Source organism: Dipodomys ordii, unplaced genomic scaffold (genome assembly GCF_000151885.1).
Source record: "Dipodomys ordii isolate 6190 unplaced genomic scaffold, Dord_2.0 Scaffold15, whole genome shotgun sequence".
Taxonomy (NCBI): Eukaryota; Metazoa; Chordata; class Mammalia; order Rodentia; family Heteromyidae; genus Dipodomys; species Dipodomys ordii.
Genome location: NW_012267231.1, coordinates 8,437,949 through 8,464,131, shown reverse-complemented (window position 1 = coordinate 8,464,131; position 26,183 = coordinate 8,437,949). Strand labels below are relative to the sequence as shown.

The 26,183-nt window shown below is 52.5% G+C and overlaps 1 protein-coding gene across 1 annotated transcript; it reads right to left on the bottom strand.

Moving 5' to 3' along the window:
• On the bottom strand, positions 1-26,104 carry Aldh1a3 (aldehyde dehydrogenase 1 family, member A3). The gene is made up of 13 exons (XM_013012171.1): positions 25,919-26,104; positions 21,027-21,131; positions 18,481-18,621; positions 15,354-15,483; positions 15,059-15,120; positions 13,820-13,948; positions 12,939-13,052; positions 11,945-12,047; positions 9,198-9,382; positions 6,223-6,387; positions 4,856-5,013; positions 2,963-3,037; positions 1-983 (listed from the first exon to the last, which is right to left on the bottom strand). The coding sequence occupies exons 1-13, from the start codon at positions 26,018-26,020 to the stop codon at positions 911-913; spliced, it is 1,542 nt and encodes a 513-aa protein (XP_012867625.1). The 5' UTR covers positions 26,021-26,104; the 3' UTR covers positions 1-910.
• Positions 26,105-26,183: the final 79 nt, after the last annotated feature.

Sequence of the window (26,183 nt, the reverse complement as noted above, 5' to 3'; positions counted from 1 at the left end):
ATGTCTGGATGGGACTTTCAAAAAGCAGAGCTGTATTATAAGCCTCGCCTTTCCAGTGTGTGCATTTCACTAGCCAAAATGAACAATGGAACCGTGGGTAAGTATGCAAAGCACAAAGGCTCATTGTAATGGACTATCCAAGGTGGTAGTGGTGCACAGGTTTTGTAAAAAAGAAAAAAAAAGGTGATTATGACTCTGATTGGTCAGCGCTGGAGCCTACTCATTTCTTAACATTTGTTCTGTCATTGTGGCGCGAGGATACTAGGTCAACAGCAAAGATGTCCTCCCTCTAAGAAAGTGCCCGTGTGAAGGTACCCCGGGACACTATTTTAGAGTGAGTCCTTTAGCTTGATCCTATTCCAAAGGCTGGATTCGTCTCAAGGTGAACCTCAAGGTCAATGTCAATGGCAGTCCTCAAGGTCCACACCTGTATGCATGCCCAGGCCCCAGGACGCCCTCCCCCTGAAGATTCCTGCATCACATCCACCAAGCCCTTTCACTTATGTATGTGTTTTCATCTCAGTGCTAATCCTTTCCTCCGGATGGGTCTACCCTTCCAAATTCTAACCAGAAGCCGCATCTGGACACATCTAATACCAGGTTGCATTCACAGAGCTTGCCACCTCCCAACACCTGCCCCAGAAGCGCACTCAGAAACGGCTCCACAGCTCCCCCGTCAGGCAGGAGTGATCTCCCACACCCAGCCTGACGGTGGGCATCCAGAGCTTGAGTAGTAACAGAACAAGAGGAGGAGATTGAAAACTATTCAGCTCCGGTAGGTAGCGTGGGAGCGTTCGGAAGCGAGGGTCTAGGGAAAGGGGGCGGAGGGCAGACGGCAGATGGTTTCCTTGCGCTTTTCATTGGCCACCTTCGGTCATCTGGTGTCTGAGCCGGGAGCCTGCCTTCTCTTTCAGGCGTTCTTGTCGTCGAGTTTGATGGTGACAGTTTTGACTTCGGTGTATTCGGCCAGCGCGTATTCACCTCTGAGATGACAGGAGAGGGAACAGGTCACACACAGTTTCTGGGGAGTTATTCTAATGCCTGATTACTCTTCCGGGTAACTTGGGGATCTTGAGAAAAGGGAAATTGTGAATGACGTCTTGCTAGAAGGAGAGGCTGGGATTATGATGCCACTAATGAGCTTGGGTAATTGGAAATGTAATTTTAAATACCAAGGTGAGGTGGATATTGGTGGCTCACACCTGTAATCCCAGCTACTCAAGAGGCAGAGATCTGAGGATCGCAGTTCAAAGCCAGCATGGGCAGGAAAGTCTTGTGTGGGACGCTTACCTCCAATGAACCACTGGAAAACTGGAAGTGGTACTGTGGCTCAAAGTGGTAGAGTGCTAGCTTTGAATGGAAAAAGCTCAAAGACAATGCCCAGGACCTGAGTTCAAGTCCCACAACCCACAAAAGTAAATAAATGCATACATAAATAGAATAAGCATAAAGCTGTTTGTATAGGATGCTTTTGGAATCCTCAGAAGAACTATGGCTTGTCTTGGGGATAAATACTTGGTATTAAAACAAGTAGGGTGCAGGAGAGAGGGCTGGGTGTGCCCGAGGGGAGCGCAGAGGCCCGGGGCTGGGGCCGGGGTGCAGACGTTAGCAGGGAAGGATAGAGAGGACATGATGTGTCCACAAACCTCCTTCATGCCATTTCTGGGACTTGAACTCAGGGCCTAGGTGCTGTTCTTGAGTTGTTGTTGTTGTTGTTTTTTAATATGTTGCTCAAAGCTAGTGCCTACCACTTGAGCCACGCTTCCCCTTCCAGCTTTTTTCTGGTCAATTGGAGATAAGAGTCCTTCAGACTTTCCTGCTTGGACTGGCTTTGAACCGAGATCCTCAGATCTTGGCCTTCTGAGTCGCTCATACAGGCAGGAGTCACTGACATCCAGTTTATGGAATTCCTTTATTTATTGATTTGTTTTATCAAAAACTTTGGTAAAGTATCGTCCAGGAATCCAAATAAACTTAAAACAGAAAAAAAAGGACCCCAAACCTCCCTGTGTGCTGCTGCTAACTGCAGTCTGAGAGCAGAGTCTGCATTCAGTGTGTGATCACCACGCTCTGCTCTCTGCCAGGGTCTCTAAGGGGCCTGAAGATGCCCCCAGGGTGGTAGGAAGGAAACCAAGCAGTGGATCACCCTTATAACAGTGCAAACCAGGAGTCAGTGGACCCACGGGTCTGCCTGCAGATCCAGCCTCCAGGCATTGCTTTGGTGGCCCGGGGGTTGGGGAGGGGGGCTGCAGTTCTCATGCAAGTCTGGCCATGGGGAGATGTGCTGCAGAGGGGCTGGGCTCCTGGCTTCAAGACCTGACTGGCTCAGCACAGGGGGTCAGAGCAGGTGGCTCCAAAGGTGACCTCTGACCCTGCGCTGGGGAGGGCTCAAGGACAAGGCTGCTGTCTCGGAGAAAGCAAGCACAGGCCACTAGGGGGAGCCATAAGGCTTGTCCAAAGGGCCCCAAAGCAACAATGACAGAAACTTTTTGCAGTTAGATCTCACAAACTTTCCTTCCCTGGGGTGGCTTTGAACCATGATCCTTAGGTCTCAGCCTCCCGAGTAGCTAGGATTACAAGTCTGAGCCATGGGTGCCCAGCCTGTCATACAAATTAAAAGAGTCTGCAAACAAGCCAGGTGTGGCTGCTCCCGCCTATAATCCCAGCTACTCAGGAGGTGAAGGCTGGAGGGTTTGCAGTTGGAGGCTGTTTTAAGCAAAAGTAAGATCACAACGCCACAAACCAACTGGGACATGGTGGGTCTGACGGCGGCCTCGGCTCTGGGGGAGGCTGTAGCGGGGAGGCCAGAGGGAAGGAGGGAGGGAGGAATTCAGATCAGCCTTCAGGGAAAGGACCACTGCTAGCCTTTGTGATAGGCCTGGGGATTGGGGAGTCGCTGGGCTAAAGCTTGAGTCACTGCCCTACCGATGGCTGGCAGACTTGGGGTAAGAAAGGGACTTACAGTTCTCTGCCATTTCCCGACATTTTAAAGCCACCAAACGGAGCCTGGGCATAGAGGGCATTGTAGCAGTTGACCCTGTAGAGAGAGGGAGACATTGCTCAGTTCCCTGAGAAAATCCATCCTGCCTCCACTTCCCTCCCCAGTTCCTGGCCATGATGAGCATGCCCAGTGCCTGCCACATGCAATGATGACTAAAAACTGGTGTGTGTGTATGGGAGAGAGAGAGAGAGAGAGACAGAGACAGAGACAGAGAGACAGAGAGAGAGAAAGGGAGAGGGAGAGGGAGAGGGAGCGCGATAGAGAAAGAGAGAGAAAGAGAGAGCCCAACAGACACATACAGAGAAATTAGGGCTCAGGAAATAAAGGCTTATTTATTATTATTATTATAACTCAAAGCCTCATGCTCTTGATTGGCTTTTTTTTGCTTAAGGGTGATGTTGTACCACTTGAGCCACAGCTCCATTTCTAGCATTTTTGTCAGTTGTAGGGCTTGAACTCAGGGCCTGGGTGCTGTCTCTGAGCTCTTTTGCTCAAGGCTAGCGCTCTAGTACTTTGAGCCACAGCGCCACTTCTGGTTTTCTGGTGGTTCATTGGAGACAAGAGTTTCACAGACTTTCCTGCCTGGGCTGGCTTTGAACCACAATCCTTAGCTCTCAGCCTCCTGTGTAGCTGGGATTATAGGTGTGAGCCACCAGCTCCGAGGCAGGAATTAGCTTTGAAGTGACATAGATCTCCCAGACTCTTCCTAGAATCTGTGACTCTAACTTACCCAACCTCTCTGAGTGAGCTTCAATTCACTTCTTTAAAATGGGCTCATTTATTGGGTGCTTGTGGCTTGTACCTGTAATCCTAGCTACTCAGGAAGTCAAGGCCTGAGGATCACAGTTCAAAACCAGCCTGAGGAAGAAAGGTCCAAGAGATTCCATCTCCAAAATAACCAGCATAAAGCCAGGCTGAAGGCGTGGCTCAAGTGGTAGGGCGCCAACTGTGAGCTTAGAGTCAGAGGAATGGGCAAGTGTAAGCCATGGTACCCCCCCCCCCCAACGAAAAAAAGGAAAATGGAAGTTCGGGAGAGCTAAAGCCCGGCCAGGGAGCAGGGCGGTGTCCATACTTCGCCAGTGAGTACGCCCGGCTGCAGGATCTAGTCACAGCTACACTCAACCTTGATGGAAAATACTCAGGAAAAAGTCACATTACACAGAAGTGGAGGGACAGAGGGTGAACGAACGCAGCAGTGGTCCTCACTGGACACTGCTGGAAATGAACTGTAACAACTTGTGGGTAGGGGATGGGAGAGAAAAACTAGGAAGAGGAGACATGGTCCAAAAAGAAATGCACTCTTACGGGGCACCAGTGGCTCACACCTGTAATCCTAGCTACTCAGGAGGCTGAAAGCTGAGGATTGAGGTTTGAAGCCAACTCGGGCAGGAAAGTCCCTGCGAGATTCTTTATCTCCAATGAACCACCAGAAAACTGGACATGGTGCTGTGGCTCAAAGTAGTAGAATGCTAGCCTTAAGTGAACAAGCTTAGGGACAGTGCCCAGGTCCTGAGTTCAAGGCCCAGGACTGGCCCAAAAATGAAGTACACAGGAAGACCTAGTCAGGTACTAGATCCTTGAACATAAGGAACTTGGGCAGCCATGAATTTTTGGTAGCTGCGGAGGGTCTTAGGAACAATATGATAATACAATAAGATAAATCCTTCCGCCTGCATGTGTCTTCATAGAAAATGAGAGGCCTAAAGCCACACGGCGTAGGCACTGCTGAAGGTCAGAGTGGACCACAACCAGAGGCTCTCTGCCCGTGGAAGAGGAATCTCACAAGCAAGTAAGAACAGACACAGACATGGACACACACACACACACACACACACACACACAAGCTCGCCTCACCAGACTGTCCCGGACTCCAGGGCCGACGCCAGCTTCAGGGCCTTGTCCAGGTTTTTGGTGAAGATGGCCGCTGTCAGTCCGTAGTCGGTGTTATTGGCTCGTTTAATTACCTCTTCGATGCTTTTGAACTTCAGTATTGGCTGCACTGGTCCAAAAATCTACGAGAAAGTCCAAGAAGAGCACTGAGAATAAGGTGGGGGCAGCCCTGAACATCTGGGCAGGTGTTTGCTGGGGCTTGTGATATTTTCGTACATTCCAGAGCCCGCACCCATACAACCATGAAGAATAGAGAAGAAAGAGACCCCCTGGCTGCCTGAAGGTTGAAATCTCAAGGGAACACTGAAAGGGGACACACATTTAAAAATAAACACGGCCAGGCACTGGTGGCTCCCGCCTGTCATCCTAGCTGCTCAGGAGGCTGAGATCTGAGCATCGCAGGTCCAAGCCAGCCCGGGCAGGAAAGTCCGTGAGTCTCTTATCTTTGATGAACTACTCAGAAAAAGCCAAAAGTGGTGCTGTGGCTCAAGTGGTAGAATGCTAGCCTTGAGCAAAAGAAGTTTAGGGACAGCACCCAGGCCCTGAGTTCAAGCCTCAGGACTGGCACAAGTGTACACACGCGTGCACATGCACACACGCATGCGTGTGCACACACACACACACACAAATAAAACCACCAAAAATATCTATGAAGATTCTTGGCATCCATTTCTGAAGACTCCATCCTGAGAGATTTTGGGGTAGCTCATATGCATCGGGGTACACAGAAGACAGCGCCTCTGCGTGACCTTTGGGTAGGCCCTTTGCAAAGGCGGTCTGTTTCCATAACATGTTGCCATAGTAACAAGAGTCACACAGGCTACAACCCAGCAAAGAGAAGATAGAATTAAAGGCTGGCTCATATCAAGGGTGGTGTGTGTGCGTGTGTGTGCATGCATGCATGTGTGTGCATGTGTATATGTGTGTGTGCATGCATGCATGTGTGCATGTGTGTGCATGTGTATGTGTGCGTGTGTATGCATGCATGCATGTGTGTGTGTGTGTGTGTGTTAGACTGGGGACACCTTGGGGAGCCCAGTCATGGCCCTGGAATCCTCAGCTGGACAATGACTCTCCCCTGCCTGGCTGAACAGGAGGGCGCACTGTCACGCAGAGTGGATGAGCAACATTGGAAAGCACTAGAACACGGCAGCATCATGAAGTTGGGGTGCAGTCTTTGGCGTTTGCCAGAGGCACTGGGGATCCAGGATCCCCAAGGAGCCCAAGGTACAGAGGATCCGCTCGTGCTGGGCATACTCCTAAAATTCCCGGGTCCCAGGAAGAAGCACTTTGTAGGAGCCCGGCGCTGGAGCCCGGCCGCGCATGCGTACCTCCTCCCGGGCAAGCCGCATGTTGTCGGTGACCTCGGAGAAGACGGTGGGCGTGATGAAGAGCCCGCTGTCCTGCAGGGCCGCGCCCCCGCATTCCAGCTTCGCCCCTTCCCGCTTCCCACTCTCGATCAGCTCCAGGATCTTGTCGAATTGCTCTTGGTCTATCTAGAAAACACAGGGCCACGGCTGAGTTCAGCAACACCACTGGCAGCCCGCTCTTCTTCACAGATGGCAAGCGTGCTGCTCAAATCTCACTCACATGCACATGCGTGTGCACAAACACCCAAATGTATTCTGTGCTGGTCCTGGGGCTTGAACTCAGGGCCTGGTCACTGTCCCTGAGCTTTTTCGCTCAATGCCATTGAACTGTACTTCTACATCAGGCTTTTTGATGGTTAAATGGAGATTAAAAAAAAATCTCATAGACTTCTGCCCTAGGTGGCTTTGGACTGTGATCCTCAGATCTCAGCCTCCCGAGTAGCTGAGATTACAGGCGTGAGCCACCGGCACCCAGCGATCGTGGCCATTCAGATGGAGCCCTTTTCTCTTGGGCTGGGTGAGGCAGAGCTGTATTAACTTTTGAACTTAAAGGACAACTGGTTTTCTTCCTGTGGTGTTAAATAGAAAACCACATGGCCTAATGGCGTGTTTAGATGGTGGTGTGTTCCCGAGGGGCAGGCTGGTTTGCTTGGAAGGGGAGAGTATGGACTATGTATGTCATGTGACTGACCAACTTGTGACAAGGCATCCAGTTTTAAAATACTGAGAATGAAGCCAGGCATGGTGGTGCACACCTGTAATCCCAGCACTCATGAGACGGAGGGAAGATTAAGTATGCAAGGCCACTCTGGCTTTATCATGAGTTTCAGGCTAGACCTCCATCTCTTCCCTCCTCCAAAGAATAAAATAACCAGTCTGAGCCATACTCCACACCTTCTGCTAAGAAAGTTCCAATTAGATCACAGATCTAGCCATGAAGAATAAAAGGATAAAAGGTTTTCTAAAGTTTCTCATGTACAAAGTGTGTTGAGGGCTTTCCTGTAGATGCCAACAATGGAAAGACTGTTATAACTATTTTTTTTTTAAAGAAAAAGGCAACATTACTGGACACATAGTCAAAGAAAAAACAATAAACTTGGAGACAAAATTGGGTAAGTCATATCATAGGAAGTTAATCTCTGATATTGTGTCCAAAGAGGTCTAAGAAGTAGAAAAAAATGTTTGGCAGGTAATAGCTCATCCCTGTAATCACAGCTACTTGGATGGTAGAGACCAAGAGGATCAAAGTTTGAAGCTAGCCTAGGCCAAAAAACAATCAAGACCCCATCTTAATAAACAAGACTGGTACCAGGTGCTGGTGGCTCATGCTTGTAATCCTAGCTACTCAGGAGATCCGAGGATCATGGCTCAAAGCCAGCCTGGCCAGAAGAGACTGTGAGACTGTGATTTCCTATAAACAACCCCAAAAAAGTTGGAAGTGGAACAGTGTGGCTCAAGTGGTAGAACACTAACCTTGAACAAAAGAACTCAGGGACTGCGCCCGGGCCCTGAGTTCAAGCCCCATGACCACCACCACCACCACCACTACCACCACCACCACCAACAAAAGACTCTATCTCCAATTAAGCAGCAAAATGCTGGACTGGAGGCATGACTCAAATGGTAGAGCACCAAGCCCAGCAAGTACGAAATCCTGTTTTCCCTTCCTCCCTCACATGAAAGAATAATAAGGAAGAGCAATCAGACGCCATGATCACCTTCGCTTCTTAGTACCCTTAAAGTGATTTAGAAGTAAAGAGTCCTAGAGGAGTCACCTCAGGGAAGAGGGGCATCGGATGGGGAGGGCGGAGAGGATGGAGGAAGTCCTTTCATCTTGAACCTTTATAGATGTCCTCCACTTCCCCCAAACCAAATACAAATAACCACCCGGGCTGCGGCTACAGCCCGTCCCAGCTTTTCTCTGGCTGAACCAAACCTTGGCCGGAAACTCCCAGTATTCCAAGCATTTGTCCATGGATGTGGGGGAGGGGGGTCTGGGGGAGCTCATACAAGGGCCTTCTGGAAACCCCAGGTCTTAGCTGGCTCCTGACCACATTCTAGAACCTTCCATCTGTCCTGCAAGCAGTTCTGAGCCCACGTGAGAATCCTCTGCTCCCTGCCGCGTGCGTCCGCGCACATTGGTGAAATCAAACAGGCAGAAGGGCTTGTCAGGAAAGAAGATGACAGGGTGAGACACAGACCCCACAAACATGGAAATATGCGCACCCCCCTCACCCCAGATTGGCTCAAGGGCTCTGTCTGCCAGGCCTGGGGCTGGCCAGGTTGCCGGTGACATGTGCCCAATCCATGTTCCTTGGTCGCCAAGCAAACAGGACCAGACCTTCTCCCCCGCGGCCGGCAGTCCACGCGCTGGGACCTGGGCCGGGCGAGCTCTGTCCAGGCCGGGGACGGGAGGATTCAGACAGTTGTGAGTCCTCGGGGAATAAGATCTCAGCAGCAGGGATGAAAAGGGGAAAACAAAGACCCACAGCGCGAGTCTCCGGCCGGAGCCTTGGAACAAGACTGAGGGATAATAACTGGGGGTCCCCAGGGGGGGGACCACCTCGCCTGCTCCCCACCGACACTGGTTTAGAGCCAGGCCCCCAGCAGACCCGCACGATGCTCTGTATGTGTGTGTGTGGTCAGGCCCGCGCCGTGTGCTCACACTTGTCATCCCGGCCGTTCAGGGAGGCTGAGAGCTGAGGATCAGGGTTCGAAGCCAGCCCGGGCAGACACATCCAGGAAAATCTTCTCTCCAGTTAACCCTCCCCAAAAAGCTGGAAGGGGAGCTGTGGCTCAGGTGGTAGAGCACCAGCCTTGAACATGAAAGCGAAGGGACGGTTCTGCCCAGGCTATGAGTTCAAATCCCAAGAGCAGCACCAAAAAGAAAAGTCTGAATAGCAGCGCAGGGTGGCCAGATGGAGACACGCGGTTACCTGCGGGCCCTGCTCCGTGCTCACGTCGAAGGGGTCGCCCACGGACCTCTTCTTGGCATACTCCACGCTCCGCCGGACGAACTCGGGGTAGATCTGCTCCTCCACGAACACCCGGGAGGCGGCGGTGCAGCACTGGCCCTGATTGAAGAACGCCCCGCGGTGCGCGCACTCCACAGCCAAGTCCACTGTGCCAGAGAGAGGCCGCAAGAGGAAGCCGTGAGCTCATTCACGCCTGCTGCCCTCACAGCTGCAGGCCTAATTGCCCCGAGAAAACAGCCCCCGGATGCCCAGTGTCGGAAATTTATTTTGGTCTTCCTATTTCCCAAAGAGGACAGGATTGGGCATGGGGGAGGAGCGGGGGTAATGGGAGAGAATGTTTAAGTTCATCAAGCTGGAGGTTAAAGGAGTCCGCAGACTGCAGGACTTGTCAGTGCCTTTCATCTGCCCCGGCCCCCAGCGTCGCAACTCTTTCCTCCTCTCTCATCCCTGCGTTCCTGCCGCCATCTTGTTTTGCCCTAGGCCAATTTGGCAAGAACTTCTAAGGAAGCCAAAATGTTCTGTAATCCTAGCTACTCAGGAGGCTGAGGTCTGAGGATTTAGGTTCAAAGCCAAATCCAGGTGGGAAAGTCCAGGAGACTCTTATCTCCCAGTAAACGAGGGGAAAAAAATGCCAGAAGTAGAGCTGTGATTCAAGAGGTGGAGCACCAGCCCTGAACCCAACAGCTAAGGGACAGTGTCAGGCCTTGAGTTCAAGTCTTAGTCCAGACACCACAAAAAGAAAAACAAACACACACCCAAAAAAACCTCAAAATAATAAAGCCAAACTGGCCACCGGGAGTAAATAGTTCTTGAATATGGCCCAAAGATTTAAAACAAGGAGGGAAAGGGGGTTATGGGGTACAGAGTTATCTGTGTCTAAGTACTGCATCTGAATTACAGACTAGATGGTAAACTAAAATCACTTGCTAAAACCTGACCGGGCAGGATGGAGCACACCTGTAATCCCAGCGGTGTGGGAGGTAAGAGGACTGAAGTCCTAGGTTCTATCTGAAAAGTAACTAAAGCCAAAAACAGCCAGGTGGGTGGAGACATGGCTCAAGTGGCAAAGCCCCTGCCTAGCCGCTGGGGCTCCCTGAGCAAACCTCAGGACTGCAACTGAAAGAAAAATAAAATCTGCTGGAAAGCTACTTCGTGGGGTACCTGGGCTGGGGTCCCCACCCTGGCTGTGAGCAAATGGCGATCACCACACCACAGGGTTTGTCTGTATGATCAGAGCTGGGGGGGGTCACAGGACAGCTTTCCAAGGCGGCTCTCCTCCCCCGCGGGTGCCAGGGCTGAGTGCCAGCCTAATGCTGCCCCTCCTTGAAGATGGCTAATTCATTTCCTGTCCCCCAACCAGGGTGAAGTAGCCTTGGCATGATGTCAGCATTTAGTTGTTCCCGTTGGGAGAAGGAGAGAATGACCCCAATACACACACACACACACACACACACACACACACACACACACACACAGACCCCATCCTGTGTGTGGCTGGGAGAGGAATTGGGAGTTTGGATCGTCAAGATGTGTCCCCACTGGATGACTCGGGGAGCCCTGCCCGGTGACTGGGAAAGCCATTAGCTAGGCTGACGTGTGTCTACCCCACACGGACTGTCCAGCTCCACGCCCTTCCCCGGGGCTCCAGCTCTGCCCTGTCTTCTCTCCCACTGGGAACCAACTGGGAAAAAGGGATGGGCAGTATCAGTCAGTCATGGGCACTTTAGTAAGAACTTGTGCGGTCGACAGTGTTTCTCTGGGGGTGTTGGCAATTCCAGCCTTATCTGCGAAAGGACTGGGCAAGCACTGTTCTCTCTGAAGAGAATGGCTGGCGCCACGGGGCGGATGGGGGAGGCTATCCAACACAGAGAGGCCGCACCTCTGGATGGGCCACCCTGTGCGCGGGGGCGGGGGGGGGCGGATGCCCCGGGGAGTCCCTTCGCCCTCTTCGGGGCCCAGCAGCCAAGAACAGCAAATGTTCTTAATATTGTGTCATCTGCGTGGATCTAGACACACACGGTCCTGGGCTGCAGGGCAGGTGGCTTTCCTGAGGGCACAAGCAACTCAGGCAGTGACCACAACCAGGCACAGGTGTGTGTGTGTGTGTGAGTGTGTGTGTGCACGCGCGTGCGTGTGCATGCCGGTCCTGGGGTTTGGACTCAGGGCCTGACCACTGTCCCTTGGCTTCTTCTCTGCAGGCTAGAGCTCTATTACTTGACATAAGAATCTCATGGGCTTCCCTGCCTGGGCTGGCTTTGAACCTGGATTCTCAGATCTCAGCTCCTCAAGTAGCTGGGATTACAGGCGTGAGCTCCAGCACCTGGCCTGGGCTGTTGGTCTCCAGGCTGAGCCATGCTGTCCTCCTTAGACCCGCCAGGATGGCGTCCACAGAGAGCCTGGAGCCCACAGGGCCCTGGAGCTGCAGGGGCCGTTGCTCCGGCCCCCGGCTCCAGCCCTGCAGGGGCAGGGTGGTGACCTTGGGGGGGACGGAGGGGACAGCACCCCACGACCACCCATCCCGGGCACTTTTCCAAGACAATTTCTGGCCCCCAGTGGGACTGGAGCAGCGCTGTGCTGGTCACACCCGCGGTGGACTGCGGGAAGGCCGGACCCCCGGAGAACAGTGCCGCTGGGCCCGGGCAGGACAATCAACCCGGCCAGGGCGTGGGGGACATTTACAGTCGCTCTGAGAGTGAGGGGGGACTCACAGTCCGCGTCTGCGCACACGATGCAGGGGTTCTTGCCCCCCAGCTCCAGCGTCACCCTCTTCAGATTGCTCCGCGAGGCCGCTTCCTTCACCAGCTTCCCAACCTTCAGGAGGGAGACACAAGATCAACAGCGCACAGACAAAGCCCCACAGAGCCACTCGGGAGGCTGAGAGCTCAGAAGCCCCGGTTCCAAGCCAGCCTGGGGAAGACAAAAACGTCTCACAGGCTTTCCTGCCTGGATTGGCCTTGAACCACGATCCTCAGATCTCAGCCTCCTGCGTAGCTAGGATGGCAGGTGTGAGCCACTGGCTTCACTGGCTTCATTTCTCTTTTAAGCAGAGAAGGTTGTCATGATAATTCCTTACAGGAATGCTGTGTAGGGGTGAAGGGGGGCTGTTCTGTCCCTGAACCCACATAACAGGGATATAGTAATGTCTTGGGAACGTTCCCAGATAACTTCTGTATCTACACACACAGCACCCGGCTTGAGCCTGATTTATTTGACCTTGCATTTCCCTGCTTACCAATGAACTCAGGCACAAGCACTGGTTATTCAGATGGAAAATGATGTCTATTTTTTCCCTGTCATTCCACTTGCTGGCTGGTTTGTTTTTTTATTGATCTCGAGGAGCGCTTTACATAGGAAGGGCAACACTGGAGATCTGCGCTCCGCTCCGTCACCTCCTCGGAGCTCCATTGTCTCTTAGCCATAATTAGCCATAATTATGATGTTGTCCGCCCTAGGGATGCGTGACATTTTAAAATTTTATCTTATCTCAATCTTTGCCTCTGGGGCTCCTGCTGTATTTATTTAGTTTGGAAACAAGACCGGTGGTTTTGTGACTTATTATTATTATTATTTTTTTCTAAGACAGGGCCAACATTTGTAATAGGAAGAAGAGAAAATCCTCTGAGCTTCTCAGGTGGCCTTGGGGGTGTGTCTGTGTGTGGGGGTGCCTCCTTCCTTGGCCTCCTCCATGAAGGGGGTTCTTACCTCTGTGGATCCGGTGAAGGCCAGCTTGTTGATCTGGGGGTGAGACGAAATGGCCGCGCCCACCGTGGGTCCGAACCCTGGCACGATGTTCACCACGCCTGGAGGGAACCCGACCTAGGGAGAGATGGAGACGACCTCAGAGGAAGGCAGGGAGCGATCGGCGCGGGGCTCTGGGCGCCACAGGGTGACGTGGTGGGGGCCTCTCCTCTCACCCCTTTTTGCTCCCATTTCTTTCTACCTCTTGGCACCCGGACAGCCATGATGGATAACTGGAGCGGGCGGGCGGCTGGGGCTGAGAGGCGGGAGGCCCCTTGGGCCTCTCTTTCCCTGAACTGTGGCTTCTTGGGGGGAGGGTGCTGGCTGTGCAGCGAGCAGGAGGTGCTGGGAGGCTTTGGGGAGGGGGCTCAGCCAGTGCACAAGGCCCCCCCAGGCGCTGGTGGCTCCCGCCTATCCTCCTAGCTGCTCAGGAGGCTGAGATCTGAGGATTGTGGTTCAAAACCAGCCCAGGCAGGAAAGTCCGTGAGACTCTTATCTCCAATGAACCACCAGGAAACTGGGCGCCCAGGTCCTGAATTCTAGCCCATGAGAGAGATGGGGGGGGAGGGAAATAGAAGACCATTCTGCACATGGCCACTGCCAAGCCCAGCAGCATGTTTGATGCCTTCCTGAGTGAGCTTCCGCCATCCTCTATCCTGACCAAACATCCAAACCCTAGGTAATTCCTCCACCGGCATTCATTCTAGTTCATTCTAGTTCACAGACCACAAACACAACTGCCAAGCCAAACAGGGAGCCTGCGCCTGCAGCCCCATTATATCCTGTGACCCCGGCCTGGTGCATAGGTGGGAACGGCCCCAGACTCTCCTTTCAGACGTCTTTACCTCTTTTATCAGCGAGGCGAGGTAGAGCGCGGTGAGCGGCGTCTGCTCGGCCGGCTTCAGCACTGCCGTGTTCCCGCAGCTGAGGGCCGGCGCCAGCTTCCACACCAGCATCAGCAGGGGGAAGTTCCACTGTGACAGCGACAGAGAGGGCCTTGGGGACTCAGGTCCACCCCCTGCCTGCCCCAGGGGCCCAGCCATGCCTTCACAGAGGACGTCACCTTTTCCCAGTCTGGATCTGGGGTTTAAGGGGTAGCATAGGAGTATGCCATGACCAAACTGCGTTCTGGGAGATGGCTGTGGACAGCTTATGTAAAGACAGTGGTGTATGTGTCCGGAAGCTCTCCCCCTCAAAGAGTTTACTAAAGGGAGTCACAATCAGGCACTGGTGGCTTATGCCTTAATCCTAGCTACTCAGGAGGCTGAGACCTGAGGATCCTGGTTTGAGGCCAGCATGGGCAGGAAAGTCTGTGAGGCTTTTATCTCCAATAAACCACCAAAAAGCTGGAAAAGAAGCTGTGGCTCAAGTGGTAGAGTGCCAGCCTTGAACAAAAAGGTAAGGGGACAGTGTCAAGCCTTGAGTTCAAGCACACGAACACACACGCGCATATACACGCACTCATTTGCTAAAGGGGTAACCTCCTCTTCCTGTGTGGAGCACCCATATTTTTGTTTGTATTTCTGAGCTGGGCTCACTATAGAGCCTAAGCTGATCTTAAACTTGAGTTCCTCCTACTCCCACTTCCCTGGTGCTGGGATTATAGGTGAGCCCTACCTTGCCCGGCTGTGAAAACAACATCTTTCCAACCCCTATTCCACACAGTGGCCATCGAAGGGGCCTGGGGTTTTCCAGATAGACATCATTGCATTCCTGGGGTGTCTACCAAATCCTGTGGCCCAGTGACCAAGCCCCACCCCGGGTGCCAGGGCTGTGCTGCTGGCCTCTGCCACCTGTGCCCATCCCTGCCTAACTCCGACCTCAGCAAAGTCACCCAGACCTTTCCTTCTCTCCTGTCCTTGAAGCCCCCCCCCAAGAGCCCACGTTCCCAGGGGACACGGCCACTCCTGGCCACGGGGCTGGAATCTCCCCAACGAATCCAACAGACAATGCATTTCGAGAGCCCCTGGGCACGTGCTCCCGGGATGCTGGTTTCCATGGTTACGGTGGACCAAAACCCAAGCTCCTGTTGGTTCCAAAGAGATGGAAGCCCTCCCTGGGTAGAGCGCAGCCGCGGCACTCACTGGAGTGATGGCCCCGCACACGCCGATGGGCTCGTGTCTGGTGAAGCAGACCACGTTGTCATCTGCAAGAGACACAGAAAGCAGAGAGGCATTGAAAGACAAGACAGACACAGGGACGGCCCTCGCTGAGTTCCACCTGAGTCCCCTCAGGAATGGCTTTTCCTAGAGAAAGGCTGAACACAGTGCCATGGTGGGGGGGGCGGGGAGGAAGGAGGGATGGGCCAGGAAGGGGAATCCTGGGGAGCACCGACCCCCAAAGAGAACCCCACTAGAGATAAGGGTCTGTCCTGCTCACCCGTGGGGATGCTCCTGCCTTGGATTTTGTCTGCCCACCCTGCGAAGTATCGCAGGGTCTTAATGCAGCCTTCCAGGTCGATGAAGAAGGCGTGGAGGAACGGCTTGCCCGTGTCCATGGTCTCCAGCGTCTGCAGGGACAAGTGGGTAGACGGCGTGGCGATGAGCGTGCTTTCCCTTAGCCGTCCCGTGATTAAAGATGGGGTGGGAGACAAAACAAACCAACAAAAGCCCCACGGGCCCTGGGACATCACGCTCTGCACGCCCATCCTCTGCGCTGTTCAGAAAACGGGACACTCGGCTGCCATCCTCACTACTCAGGAGGCTGAGGGCTGAGGATCGCAGGTTGGAGCCAGCCCCAGGCAGATACAGGAGAGAGACGCTTAGCTCCAATGAACTAGCCCCAAGCTGGGGGTGGAGGTATAGCTCAAGTGGTAGAGCGCCAGCTTTGCCAGAAAAAGCCAAGCAAGAGGCCAAGCCCTAGTAATGGAAAGAGAGAAGGAGAGGGCGAGGGCGAGGGCGAGGGAGAGGGTGTGTTTTGGGGGGCTGGGCAGGGCTGTGGAGAATGACCATGCCTCCAGCACAATGTGTGCATCCGGATGCAGAATGGGGTGTGGGGTGTGGGGGACTTGCTCACCAGCCCAAGGCTGGGGGGAGGTGGGGTACCCGGGCGAGTACGCAGGGCTCAATGGTGGGGATTCTTTTCTATTTCCAGCCTGGGTGAAAGAGAACCCCTTTGTCCGTCAGACAAAACAGCCTTAGTGGAGCCCCGAGCTGAGATGTCCAGTCATCCGAGCGCACAGGAAGTGACCACCCGCACACACGGCCCTCGGCTGAATTCCTGCTCGCCACGTGCGCCTCCGTGGGGTGAGGGGGTGAGGATGCCGTGGGAAGGAAGAAAGGAACCCCCCCCCATGACGTCCCGCGCTCTCACCCCAGGGCGCACGCGTGGGGCCACCCCGAGCCCAGGACTCAGGGCCCAGGGTCCACGCAACGTATAGTACCAGCATTGAGAAAAAAGGCCAAGGGATAGCGCCCAGGCCCTGAGTTCAAGTTCAAGTACTGGCACCAAAGAGGGGGTGGTGAGGGAGGGAGAGACATCCAATTGATGGGCTTTGCAAGTTGGAATTTTTATTTACTAAGGAGAAGCCTAGCAATGGCAGATAATGCCAGAACCCCGCAAGCGGCCACTCCTGGGAGTATCTGCTTGTTTGTGGATGAGCTGGGGGGTCAGGGGTCGAGCTTAACTCTTTCCTGGCACAGGACGAGAGGGTGGTGTTGCTATGCTCGTGGGGAAGTTTGGGGCATGGAGCCTCTTTTCCGTCTCCTGGTTTTCCATCCCTGGCTGGGTAACCCATTTTCTCCATCTTTGAAATAGGTTTAGATATCCAACAGGTCAAGTGCTGACAGGCCAGGGGCGTGGTGAGCTTTCTAGGAGCACTATTGTTTTTTAAATCATTTATTTTGTATAAGATAGCTTACTGGGATGACAATATACAAATTTCGAATTGATTGTATGGAATTTATCCAAGAAAAACTCATGTTAGAATGAATACAGATGGAAAATTCTTAAAGAAAGGAATGAGGGAGGGAAGAAATGAAGGGAAGGAAGCAGGAAGGAAGGAAAGATGAAGGAGGTAGGAAGGAGGAAGAAAGGAGGAAGGAAGGAGGGAAGGAAGGAGGAAGGAAGGAGATCCAGCTCTCCATCACATCACCCACCCTCGCTCCTCCCTCCCTCCTTCCCTCCCTCTTTCTTTTCCTTCCTTCCTTCTCTCCCTTCCCTCCCTCCCTTGGTTCTTTCTGTCATTCTCTTTCTCTCTTTATTTCTGTTTCTCCCTCCCTCCCTCCACACCCGGGCCAGTATTGAGATTTTCAGTTTTTAACTGGTTAACACAGGAATCTCATGGACTCTCTTGCTCAGGCTGGCTTTGAATCTCCATCCTCGCACCTCAGCCTCCTAGATAGTGAGGCTGACCGGTGTGAGCTGGATCTTCCTTCTGGGGTGGGGAGGGCAGGGGGGCATTCTTCCCGGTGAAGCTGAAGCGGAGGATCGCCACTCCCCCATGGGGTTCTATCAGAGCCCAGTGTGGCCTGAGCGGCAGGGCGAGTGCGGGTACATCGCCATGTCCCCAGGGACAGCTCGGACAGCGGAGGGCAGGGGCAGGCATGGCCTCTCTGGGGACATTGCAGACTGATGAGCTCACGCCCAGAGAAAACAGAAATGTTTTTGAGAAAGCCAGTCTGGCAGCTTGAGAGTGAAGCTCAGGGGGAAGCCGGAAGCTTCCGTGGCGCATCCGTCCCCAGAGAGAGCGGGGCACACCCGGCCCCGTCCAGTCAAGACACCTCTGGGTGCTGCAAGGTGCTCATTCTCTCCTCGAACCCAGCATCACAACAACACATCTCCTTAAATCCCAGAGGGGGGATGAAAACACACAAAGGAGGTTTGCTCTGAGCCTCAAAGTCTGGAACAAGTTTGGAGACAGGACAGGGACACAGCATGGTTGGCCATAGATCTCCAGCCTGGCGCTGGTAGCTCACACCTGTCAACCTAATTACTCAGGAGGCTGAGATCTGAGGATGGAAGGTCAAGGCCAGCCCGGACAGAAAAGGTGGAGAGAACCTTTTCTCCAATTAACCAGCAAAATGCCAGGCTGGGGGTATGGCTCAAGTGGTAGAGCATCAGTCAAGAGCAAGACAGCCAAGCAAGAGTGTGCGGTCTTGAGTTCAACCAACACTCCCCTACACACACACACCACCACCACCAACAGCAACAAAACATTAACGTGCAAATGTCAAGGTTGGACCAGCACACAGTCCAGCCCGTGGTGACCATCTGTGAATATCTCAAGTCCGGGAACAAGTAAAATAATTGAACCATTCATCTGAGGACTTAAACTGGAGGCCAGCCTCAGTGGCAGAAAAGTCCGTGAGACTCTGATCCCCAATTAACTACCAAAAAGCTGCAAGTGGAGCCGTGGCTCAAGTGGCAAAGTGCCAGCCTTGACAGAAAAAGCCGAGAGCTCGTGAGTTCGAGCTCTAGTAGCACCCCTCCACGCCCCCCGCCCCGAAAAAAATTAAAATCCTGTGGGCACAGGCCCTCAGTGAGCCCCTCCCCGCCCAGTACTCACAGCCAAGATGGCGCGGTCCCTTTCCACCAGGTCGGCCAGCTGGTGTAGCAACCGGCCACGACTCAGGCCATCGAGCCGGCGCCACGGGGACCCCCTCTGGAAGGCGGCTTGTGCGGCCTCCACGGCCTTGTCCACATCGGGCTGTGGGGACAGAAAGCGTGTCAGAACTCTGCTTTTTCTTTCTTCTCCCCAAGGCCTGTGGCAGGTGAGGGTTCCGTCCACCACGCAGCTTTACTTCCCTGCTCCCCAGTCTTCTGGAGGTTGGATGGTTTTAGGTAGTAAGGTTTGAGCTCAGGACCTCAGTGGCACTAGGCAGACATCCTACCACCTGCGCCCCGCCTCTAGCCCTTTAGTGCTACGGTTGGTTTTCTTTTCAGATGGGGTCTCGCGCTTTCGTCCAGGTCATTCTAAGACTGTGATTCCTCTACTTCTGCCTCCTGAGTCACTGGGATTATAAGTGTGTGCCACCGCGCCTGTTCCCCTCAATCTTTTTCAAAAAAAGAAAGAAGTGAGGGTTATTTAGGGGACCCTCCACCACCTTTTATTTTCGAGATGACAGGCAGCAAGGGTCTGGGTGCTGACAGGGCGATGAAGGGCTGCCAAGCCTCCATGCCAGACAGCGGCCAGGCAAACCTGCCGTCCATCCCTGGAAGTCCAGCCGGTGCCAGGCCCTCCCTTCTGACCTTCCCAGCTTCCCCAGGCTCCTCTGTAAACCCAGCTTGAGAAAAGTTTGGGAGGAAGACCCCTGCAAGGCGTCCCTGTGAATGTCCCCGTAAGCCGACACTGGGACAAGAAAATCCAACTGCATTCACACATCCTCACCCCACCAGCTTCAAATCACTAATACACTATTAAGCACCTCTCTGGACAGCCTGTAGTCCCAGCTATGCAGGAGGCTGAGGAGGGAGGATGGCGGGAGCCCAGGAGTGAGAAACCTATCTGGGAAACACAGCAAGACTCCATCTTGAAAAAGGAAAAGAGCCACCGGCAGGTGGCTTATGCCACTACTCAGGAGGTTGGGATCTGAGGATCATGGTTCGAAGCCAGCCCAGGCAGAGAAGTCCACAAGACTCTTACCTTCAACGAACCACCAAAAAGCCAGAAGTGGCACTGTGATACAGTGCTAGCTTGAGCACAAAAGCTTAAGGACAGTTTCTAGGCCCTGAGTTTAAGCCCCAGGACTAATTAAAAGTGGGGAGGGGTTGGAGTGGACAAATCTGGGGGCAAGGTTGCTCTGGTTTGTCATTCCATCTCTGCAGATAAGGAATATTTGGATTTTAGGGAAGCCTGAGCAAGAAAAACAACACACACACACACACACACACACACACACACACAGAGAGAACAGTTTTGAGACCTCATCTCAACAGAAAAAGCTGTGTGGCATTGCACAAGTATAATCCCATTTACAATGGGATAGCCGGACAGGAGGATCAAGGTCCAAGCCTGAAAAAAGTGAGACCTTATCTCAAAAATAAACAGAGAGAAAATGGTCTGGAAGTATGGCTTATGTCATAGAGATACCTGCTTAGCAAGTTTGAAACTTACGGGGGGGGGGGGGGGGAGTGAGAGCGAGGATCTGTTCAATACTCTAGCAGTTAAAGACTGTCATCTTTCTTTTCTCTCTTTGCCTTAACATTTCCTTCACAGACAATTCCATTTGAAATAGACTTTATGCCCTTAAAATGTATAAAAGAAGCCAGGTGTCGGTGGCTCACTCCTGTAATCCCAGCTCCTCAGGAGGCTGAGATCTGAGGATCACAGTTCAAAGCCAGCCTGGGCAGGAAAGTCCATGAGACTCTTATCTCCAATAAACCACTAGAAAACCAGAAGTGGTGCTGTGGCTCAAAGTGGTTGAATGCTAGGCTAGCCTTGAGCAAAAAAAAAGTCCAGGAACAGTGCCCAGGCCCTGAGTTCAAGCCCCATGACCAACCGAGAAAATAATAATAATAATAATAAAGCATAAACGCTACATTCAAAAATCCCTTAGCTTCTCTATGACAAAATGGAACCTGCATTGGCTACAGGGCTACATGCACTGCAGTTTTACACGGTCACGTAAATACCTAGTAGAGAGGGAAAAAAAAAAAAACCAAACCAAACCAAACCCGGAGGTCACGTGACAGTGCCTCACCTGAATACGCCAGTCTTTCTTCCTTCAAGTCTTTTTTTTTTTTTTTAAGTGTCTCCTAAAAGTGTGCTCCCTTGGGTGAAATACACCAGCCGGAAACGCTCTCAGCAAGGATTTCTTAATGCCCCCAGCTTCTAATAATTGATGAAAACCTTTGCTTTCGCCATATGACAGGATAGCTGAGGTCATCCTCGAAGATGCAGAAAGATCTAGCACCAGAGGGGGACTCTGTGCAGAAGACTGCCTGTAATTGATCCCATGCTGGGCCTCGAGTCAGAGCCATACACTCGGAGCAGCTGCCGGGGCTCCCAGGCCCCTACCCCGAGGGCAAACCTGCACTGGGATCCCCCCCCTGCCCCATTCCCCCCCTCCCCCATCCTTCCTTGATCAATAATCGAATTACTGAGGGACCCACCTTATCGCCTTCTTCCACATCACAGATTTTCGTCAGGGTGGAAGGGTTATATGTGGCAAACTTTTTTCCACTCTTGGATTCGTGCCAGTCGTTGTTGATAAATATCTATCCGGGCAAGGAAGTACAACGCATTAGGTTTCAATCAAAATCATACAATTTTCAACATGCTAAGGACCTTAGGTAACGTCTTGTCTGCTTTCGTCCTCACCGCCACCCACCCCCTGCCCCCCACATCTCCCTTGATGGTGTACAGATGAGACTCCGAGGCCGACAGGACATGCAGAATCACGCGGAGAGACCAACAGAGCGGCATAATAAAACTGAAGTCCTGTTGCATTTTTTCTTAATAATTCCTCATATATCTATATCACCTAGCCCGGAAGGTTCTATCAGCAGTGAGGCCCCTCCTCCTTGCTGTTTTGACACATGCTAAGGTTCTATATATAAGATTTTGCCAATGCTCTAGAGCTGTCAGCAGTGCTATGAAAGCCCGGGTCCACTCTATTCCCTTTAAAATATGTAAAATTTCCTGTTGGGCATGATAAAAACCAATGTTGGAATACAGAGTTAAATATCTGCTTTAGAAGCCCAGGTGCTGGTGGCTCACGCTTGTAATCCTAGCTACTCAGGAGGCTGAGTTCCAAGGATCATGGTTCGAAGCCAGCCCAGGCAAGAAGGTCCATGACTCTTATCTCCAATTAGCTACTAAAAAGCCAGAAGTAGAGGTGTGGCTCAACTGGTAGAGCACTAGCCTGGAGGATAAAAGCTCAGGGGCAGTGCCCAGGCAGGCCCGGAGTTCAACCCCAGGACTGGCAAAATAAATAAAAATTAAAAATAAATTAAAAAAAAATCCACATTAGCAAACGTTCACATTCTATTCAGATCATCCTGGACAGCCCCAAATATATAACTCACAAAGCTCATCTCACAGAGAACCTCAGTTATCCAGAACAGAGCTAAATATAAGATTATTTGTTCTCTAGGGGGAAAAAAAGCATAAAAACTAAAGGGAAAAAAAACCAATTGGAAAGGGCACGCATTGGATACATTTCTATTTAATCTCAGTTTCGCTCTAACTGCCTCTGAAGCAAAGCCTTTTGGAAAACAACTAGGAACCAGATACACAAGTCACGTGAGGCTCTGAGTATGGCCTGAGGTCCCGGCCGACCCAGCCAGGGGACACACAGGGTCACGTGGAGCTTTGTCACTACCGCCCAGTGCAGCCTGGGAAAGACCGCGGTGGCAGCAACGGCTAGCAGCCTACCTTTACAATACCAAGATCAAATAAAATGCCATCCGTTATTTACTTATTTAGCGTTGTGCTGAGACTAGGGCTTGAACTTGGGGCTTCCAGCTCCATCTCTGCTTTCTTGCTCATGGCTGGCGACCTACTACTGAATCCATGCCTCCACTATGACTTTTTGCTGCTTGTTTTGGAGACGGAGTCACACAGACTTTTCTGCCTGGGCTTCCCCTCCAGTCATGATCCTCTGGAGCTCAGCCTCTACACAGTAGTTAGGATTATAGGCATGAGCCCTTCCCATCCAGCCCAAAGATGGTTTCTGAAGACTGAACTAGCTTACCAGATTCTGCTTCTATATCTAAATGCATATCCTATACACGTATCTCTTTCTGCTTCTCTTTAAATTGCTTCAAGGACAAACTGTGCCAATAAGGCTAATGTCAGTGGTGGTGGAGTAGATTCATTAGGAACACCGGTGTCTGGAGGACCATGGACAGGAAGAGGCATTGGGCTCTCTTGTAGCAGTGCTGAAGTTCATCAAGAATGGTGGCCCACCCAAGCTTCCTCGTGGGGGGAGGCCAAACTCTTGGATGGGCAGGTGGGCAGGGAACATCTGCCCCCATCTTTAGAGTTGAGAGCTGAGCTTGTAACGGCCCAATCTCTGGAAGCTGGGTGCCTTCCATCTCAGGCCAGGCCCCCAGGGAAGTGTGCGAGGAAAAGACCAGGCTACAATTACAGCGTTATTCTTCCAGCTGAAACCAAATCCAAGACTTCACTTTTGCCATGCAGCCAGTAATCACCCAGTCACAGCGAGACATTAGTAAGCGGAGGAGTTAGGTTCGAGCTGAGAGCAGAGCATGGCCGCGAAGAGGCCCATTTAAAGGAAGATGAAATTTCGTGGCTTAGGTAATAGAGACTGTCGGGGAAAACTGCTGATTCTACATCCTTCCTGGTATTAATTCCAAAGGGGAGGGAAAATGAGAAGGTGGCCAAACAGAATTGAAATGGGGGGGGGAGGAGGAGATAGCAACCGGTTCCATGATCGAGTGTCTGTATTTCATCTCCTCAAAAAAAAAAAATCTACTTGGTGGTGCGTGACATTGATCTGTAGCCTATAGGACCACCTTCAGGTTGCTAAACCCTTCCTGTATGTCTTTTACCTTACTGAAGTTATCTTACTAATCAATCAGTGGTTTCTACTGTTATTTTCTCCACATTAAAACAAACAAGCGACACAAATGAAGCCAAAAAAAAAAAAAAAGTCTACCATGATCTACCGAGGATGCTGGCCGAATTGCTTTGAGACTCAAATCAGGACGAAAGGTCTAGAAAAAAACGATCTTCCACTTGTGAACTGGTGTGAAATGCATACGACAAAGACATAAAATTAAAGCAATGGCAAGCTGTGGGCAGAATTCACATTTTACTGAAGAAGCAAAACTCGAGTTTGAAGGTAGCACTGGTGGAGGTGAAGGAGGTTGCATAAGTTAATGTTGCTGGCATTGTGTCCAGAAACTTCCATTGGCCATGATGCTACATACTCAACTAAGCTCAAAAGGAGTCTTTTTTTTTTTAAAGGAGTTTTGGGGGAATTTTAGTTTTCACAAAAGAGAGGATACAAGCTGGTTTTTTTAACCGAACAGTTTTATCTTTGCTACTGGGAGAAACTTTATAAAGAAAGGAACCCCCTAAACTAGAAGAGGCTGCCGTATACCCAGGTGTAGGGAGAGACCCCAGAAAGATTTATGCTTCACTATAATCTCAGCACAGGACCCGAGGCCTGAGGTTCAAATCTGAGAACACATGAACGGGTTTTGACCAAGTCTTCATCCAGAACTGGCCCACAGGCCCGGGCTCAAACCAATCTTCTATGGTGAAGAAGAGTCACGAATTGCTTTTGAAAACCATAGGATCTTGGCTGTTTCACCCTTCATGAGGCGGCCTGCCTGCCCCAGGCCGCTGCTCTGAACTTCCAGTTTGTCCTACTTGCTCCCTTCCTCTTGTTTCTGGGGCAGACGCTGCTGCGGCCGCCTGCTTCTCAGCCCCAAGCTCCCCAACTGCAGGGCTCACCCTCAGCCGGCCGCACAGGCTGCTCCTTGGTGCTCTAATGGCTCTGGAGGCCAGCACACACACACAGGTGTGCAAGGAACAAGGGCAAAGCAGGCAGAGGTGTGAAGGCTCAGTCCTTTGATGATCTCACCTCACAGTATTTCAGCCTGGACAGATTGCAGATGGGTGGTGTGTACCCGCCATGCAGCCACCAGCACAATAGCCACTCATGCCCAGGAAGCCTCCGCCATTACTGCTGCATTTACCCAGTCAAAGGGTCTAAAGAAATGGCTGGGAAAGCAGACAACTTTCCTTCTGGGGCCAAACAGCGTATGGGACCTCACAGGTACCGAGCAAAGAAACCATCTTATGTTTACTTTCTGGTTTCTATAGTTTTACAAAAGTCTGTTAAAAACAAAAACAAAATACCACGTACATCAACAGCAGCCAAGCGTGAGTGTTCGCGTAAAACCAACCCACCAACCAACAGCCAAAACTATTAACCACAATGTGTGTTGTAATTTTCCCTCTCAAGGAGATAGGACCAAGGGAAGGACATTGAAAACAATCCCCGGCCTTTGCATGCATGCGCCTTTGTAGATTACAGACCCCTCACCTCACAACACGGCTAATTGAAATGCCTCCTAATTTAAATGTCTCATATCTTGGCACAATCAACTCTAGGGTTTCAGTGGCTGGAGGTGGAAATGTGAAAGCCACACACAGGGACCAGCCACTTTTGCTTCTTGATTAGAAGTCTTGGAGAGAGATCTTTTGCTACTTTTGAGTTTCCTAAGTGTCCTGTCCACAGCAGCTGGGAAGGGACAGGTTATACATGCAAAAGGAAGGAGAATAGAATGTAGAGATAGGAAATCAAAGGCTGCTCCGGGGCCGTACCCCTCAAGTACCCTAGATTCAAGTGGGCACCGAAAAGCACCACTCAAGAAAGCCTGGAGCTGTCCTCCCTTCCCCCGGGAAAGGCTCCGGGCCGCACCTTCGGGCCTCGCCATCTTCCCGGGTGTTTTCAGGGCTCTGCCTCCCAAGAAAACAACTCAGAGAAGCAAAGCCGGGGGGCCTCCAACTCCCGGGCCAGTGAGTCCTGGCCTGGCCACCGGCCCCAGGCCCAGGCCTGGACGTTCCGTCCAGGTTCCCTTTGGAGATCGCTCCGTCCTTCTCCCCCCGCCGCCCTCCCACCCGGCCCTGCTGATGAACCGGGTGCAGGCCAAGCACTGGGGCGCCACCGGGCTTGACGGTTTCTTGTGGGGGGGACCTTACAAGCTCAAGCCTTGGGTGTCTTCTGACTGTCCCCAGCCCCAGGGCCTGGAGAGAGTGGGCCTGGGCCGCCGTCCCTGCAGCACGCACCTCTGCGGTCTGCAAAGCTGGGGTGGGGTGGGGATGGGGGGCGCGGGGTGCAACCTTCCGACTCGAGGGTCTGGTTTCGAACCCCCTCTTGGAGCGTGCCTAGTGGGGCGGGTTCCCTCTGGAGATGACCTTAGATCCAAGGGGTTACCCCCAGCCTGGCTGTGCGCACCCCTCCACCCCCACCCCGGCCAGGCTCCGGCTGGGGCCGTCGGAAGGGAAGGACCCGCCTCGCCCTCACCTTGGTGAACTTGACCTCCAAGTTGCGGATGGGGCGCGGCAGGGCCGGCGGCGGCTTCTTGTCGGGCTGGCCGTTTTCCACGGCCCCATTGGTGGTGGCCATGGCTCACTCCGCGCTCCCGGGGGGTCCCCCCCACCCCACCCCCAGGCTGCACCGGGTCGCCGGGGTTAGGGCTCGGTGCGCAGCCTGCGCGCGCGCGGGGTGACAGCTCCGCGCCGGCCGCCCGCTTTTTCTATGCAGCGCCCCACGCCTCCCGCCCGAGGGG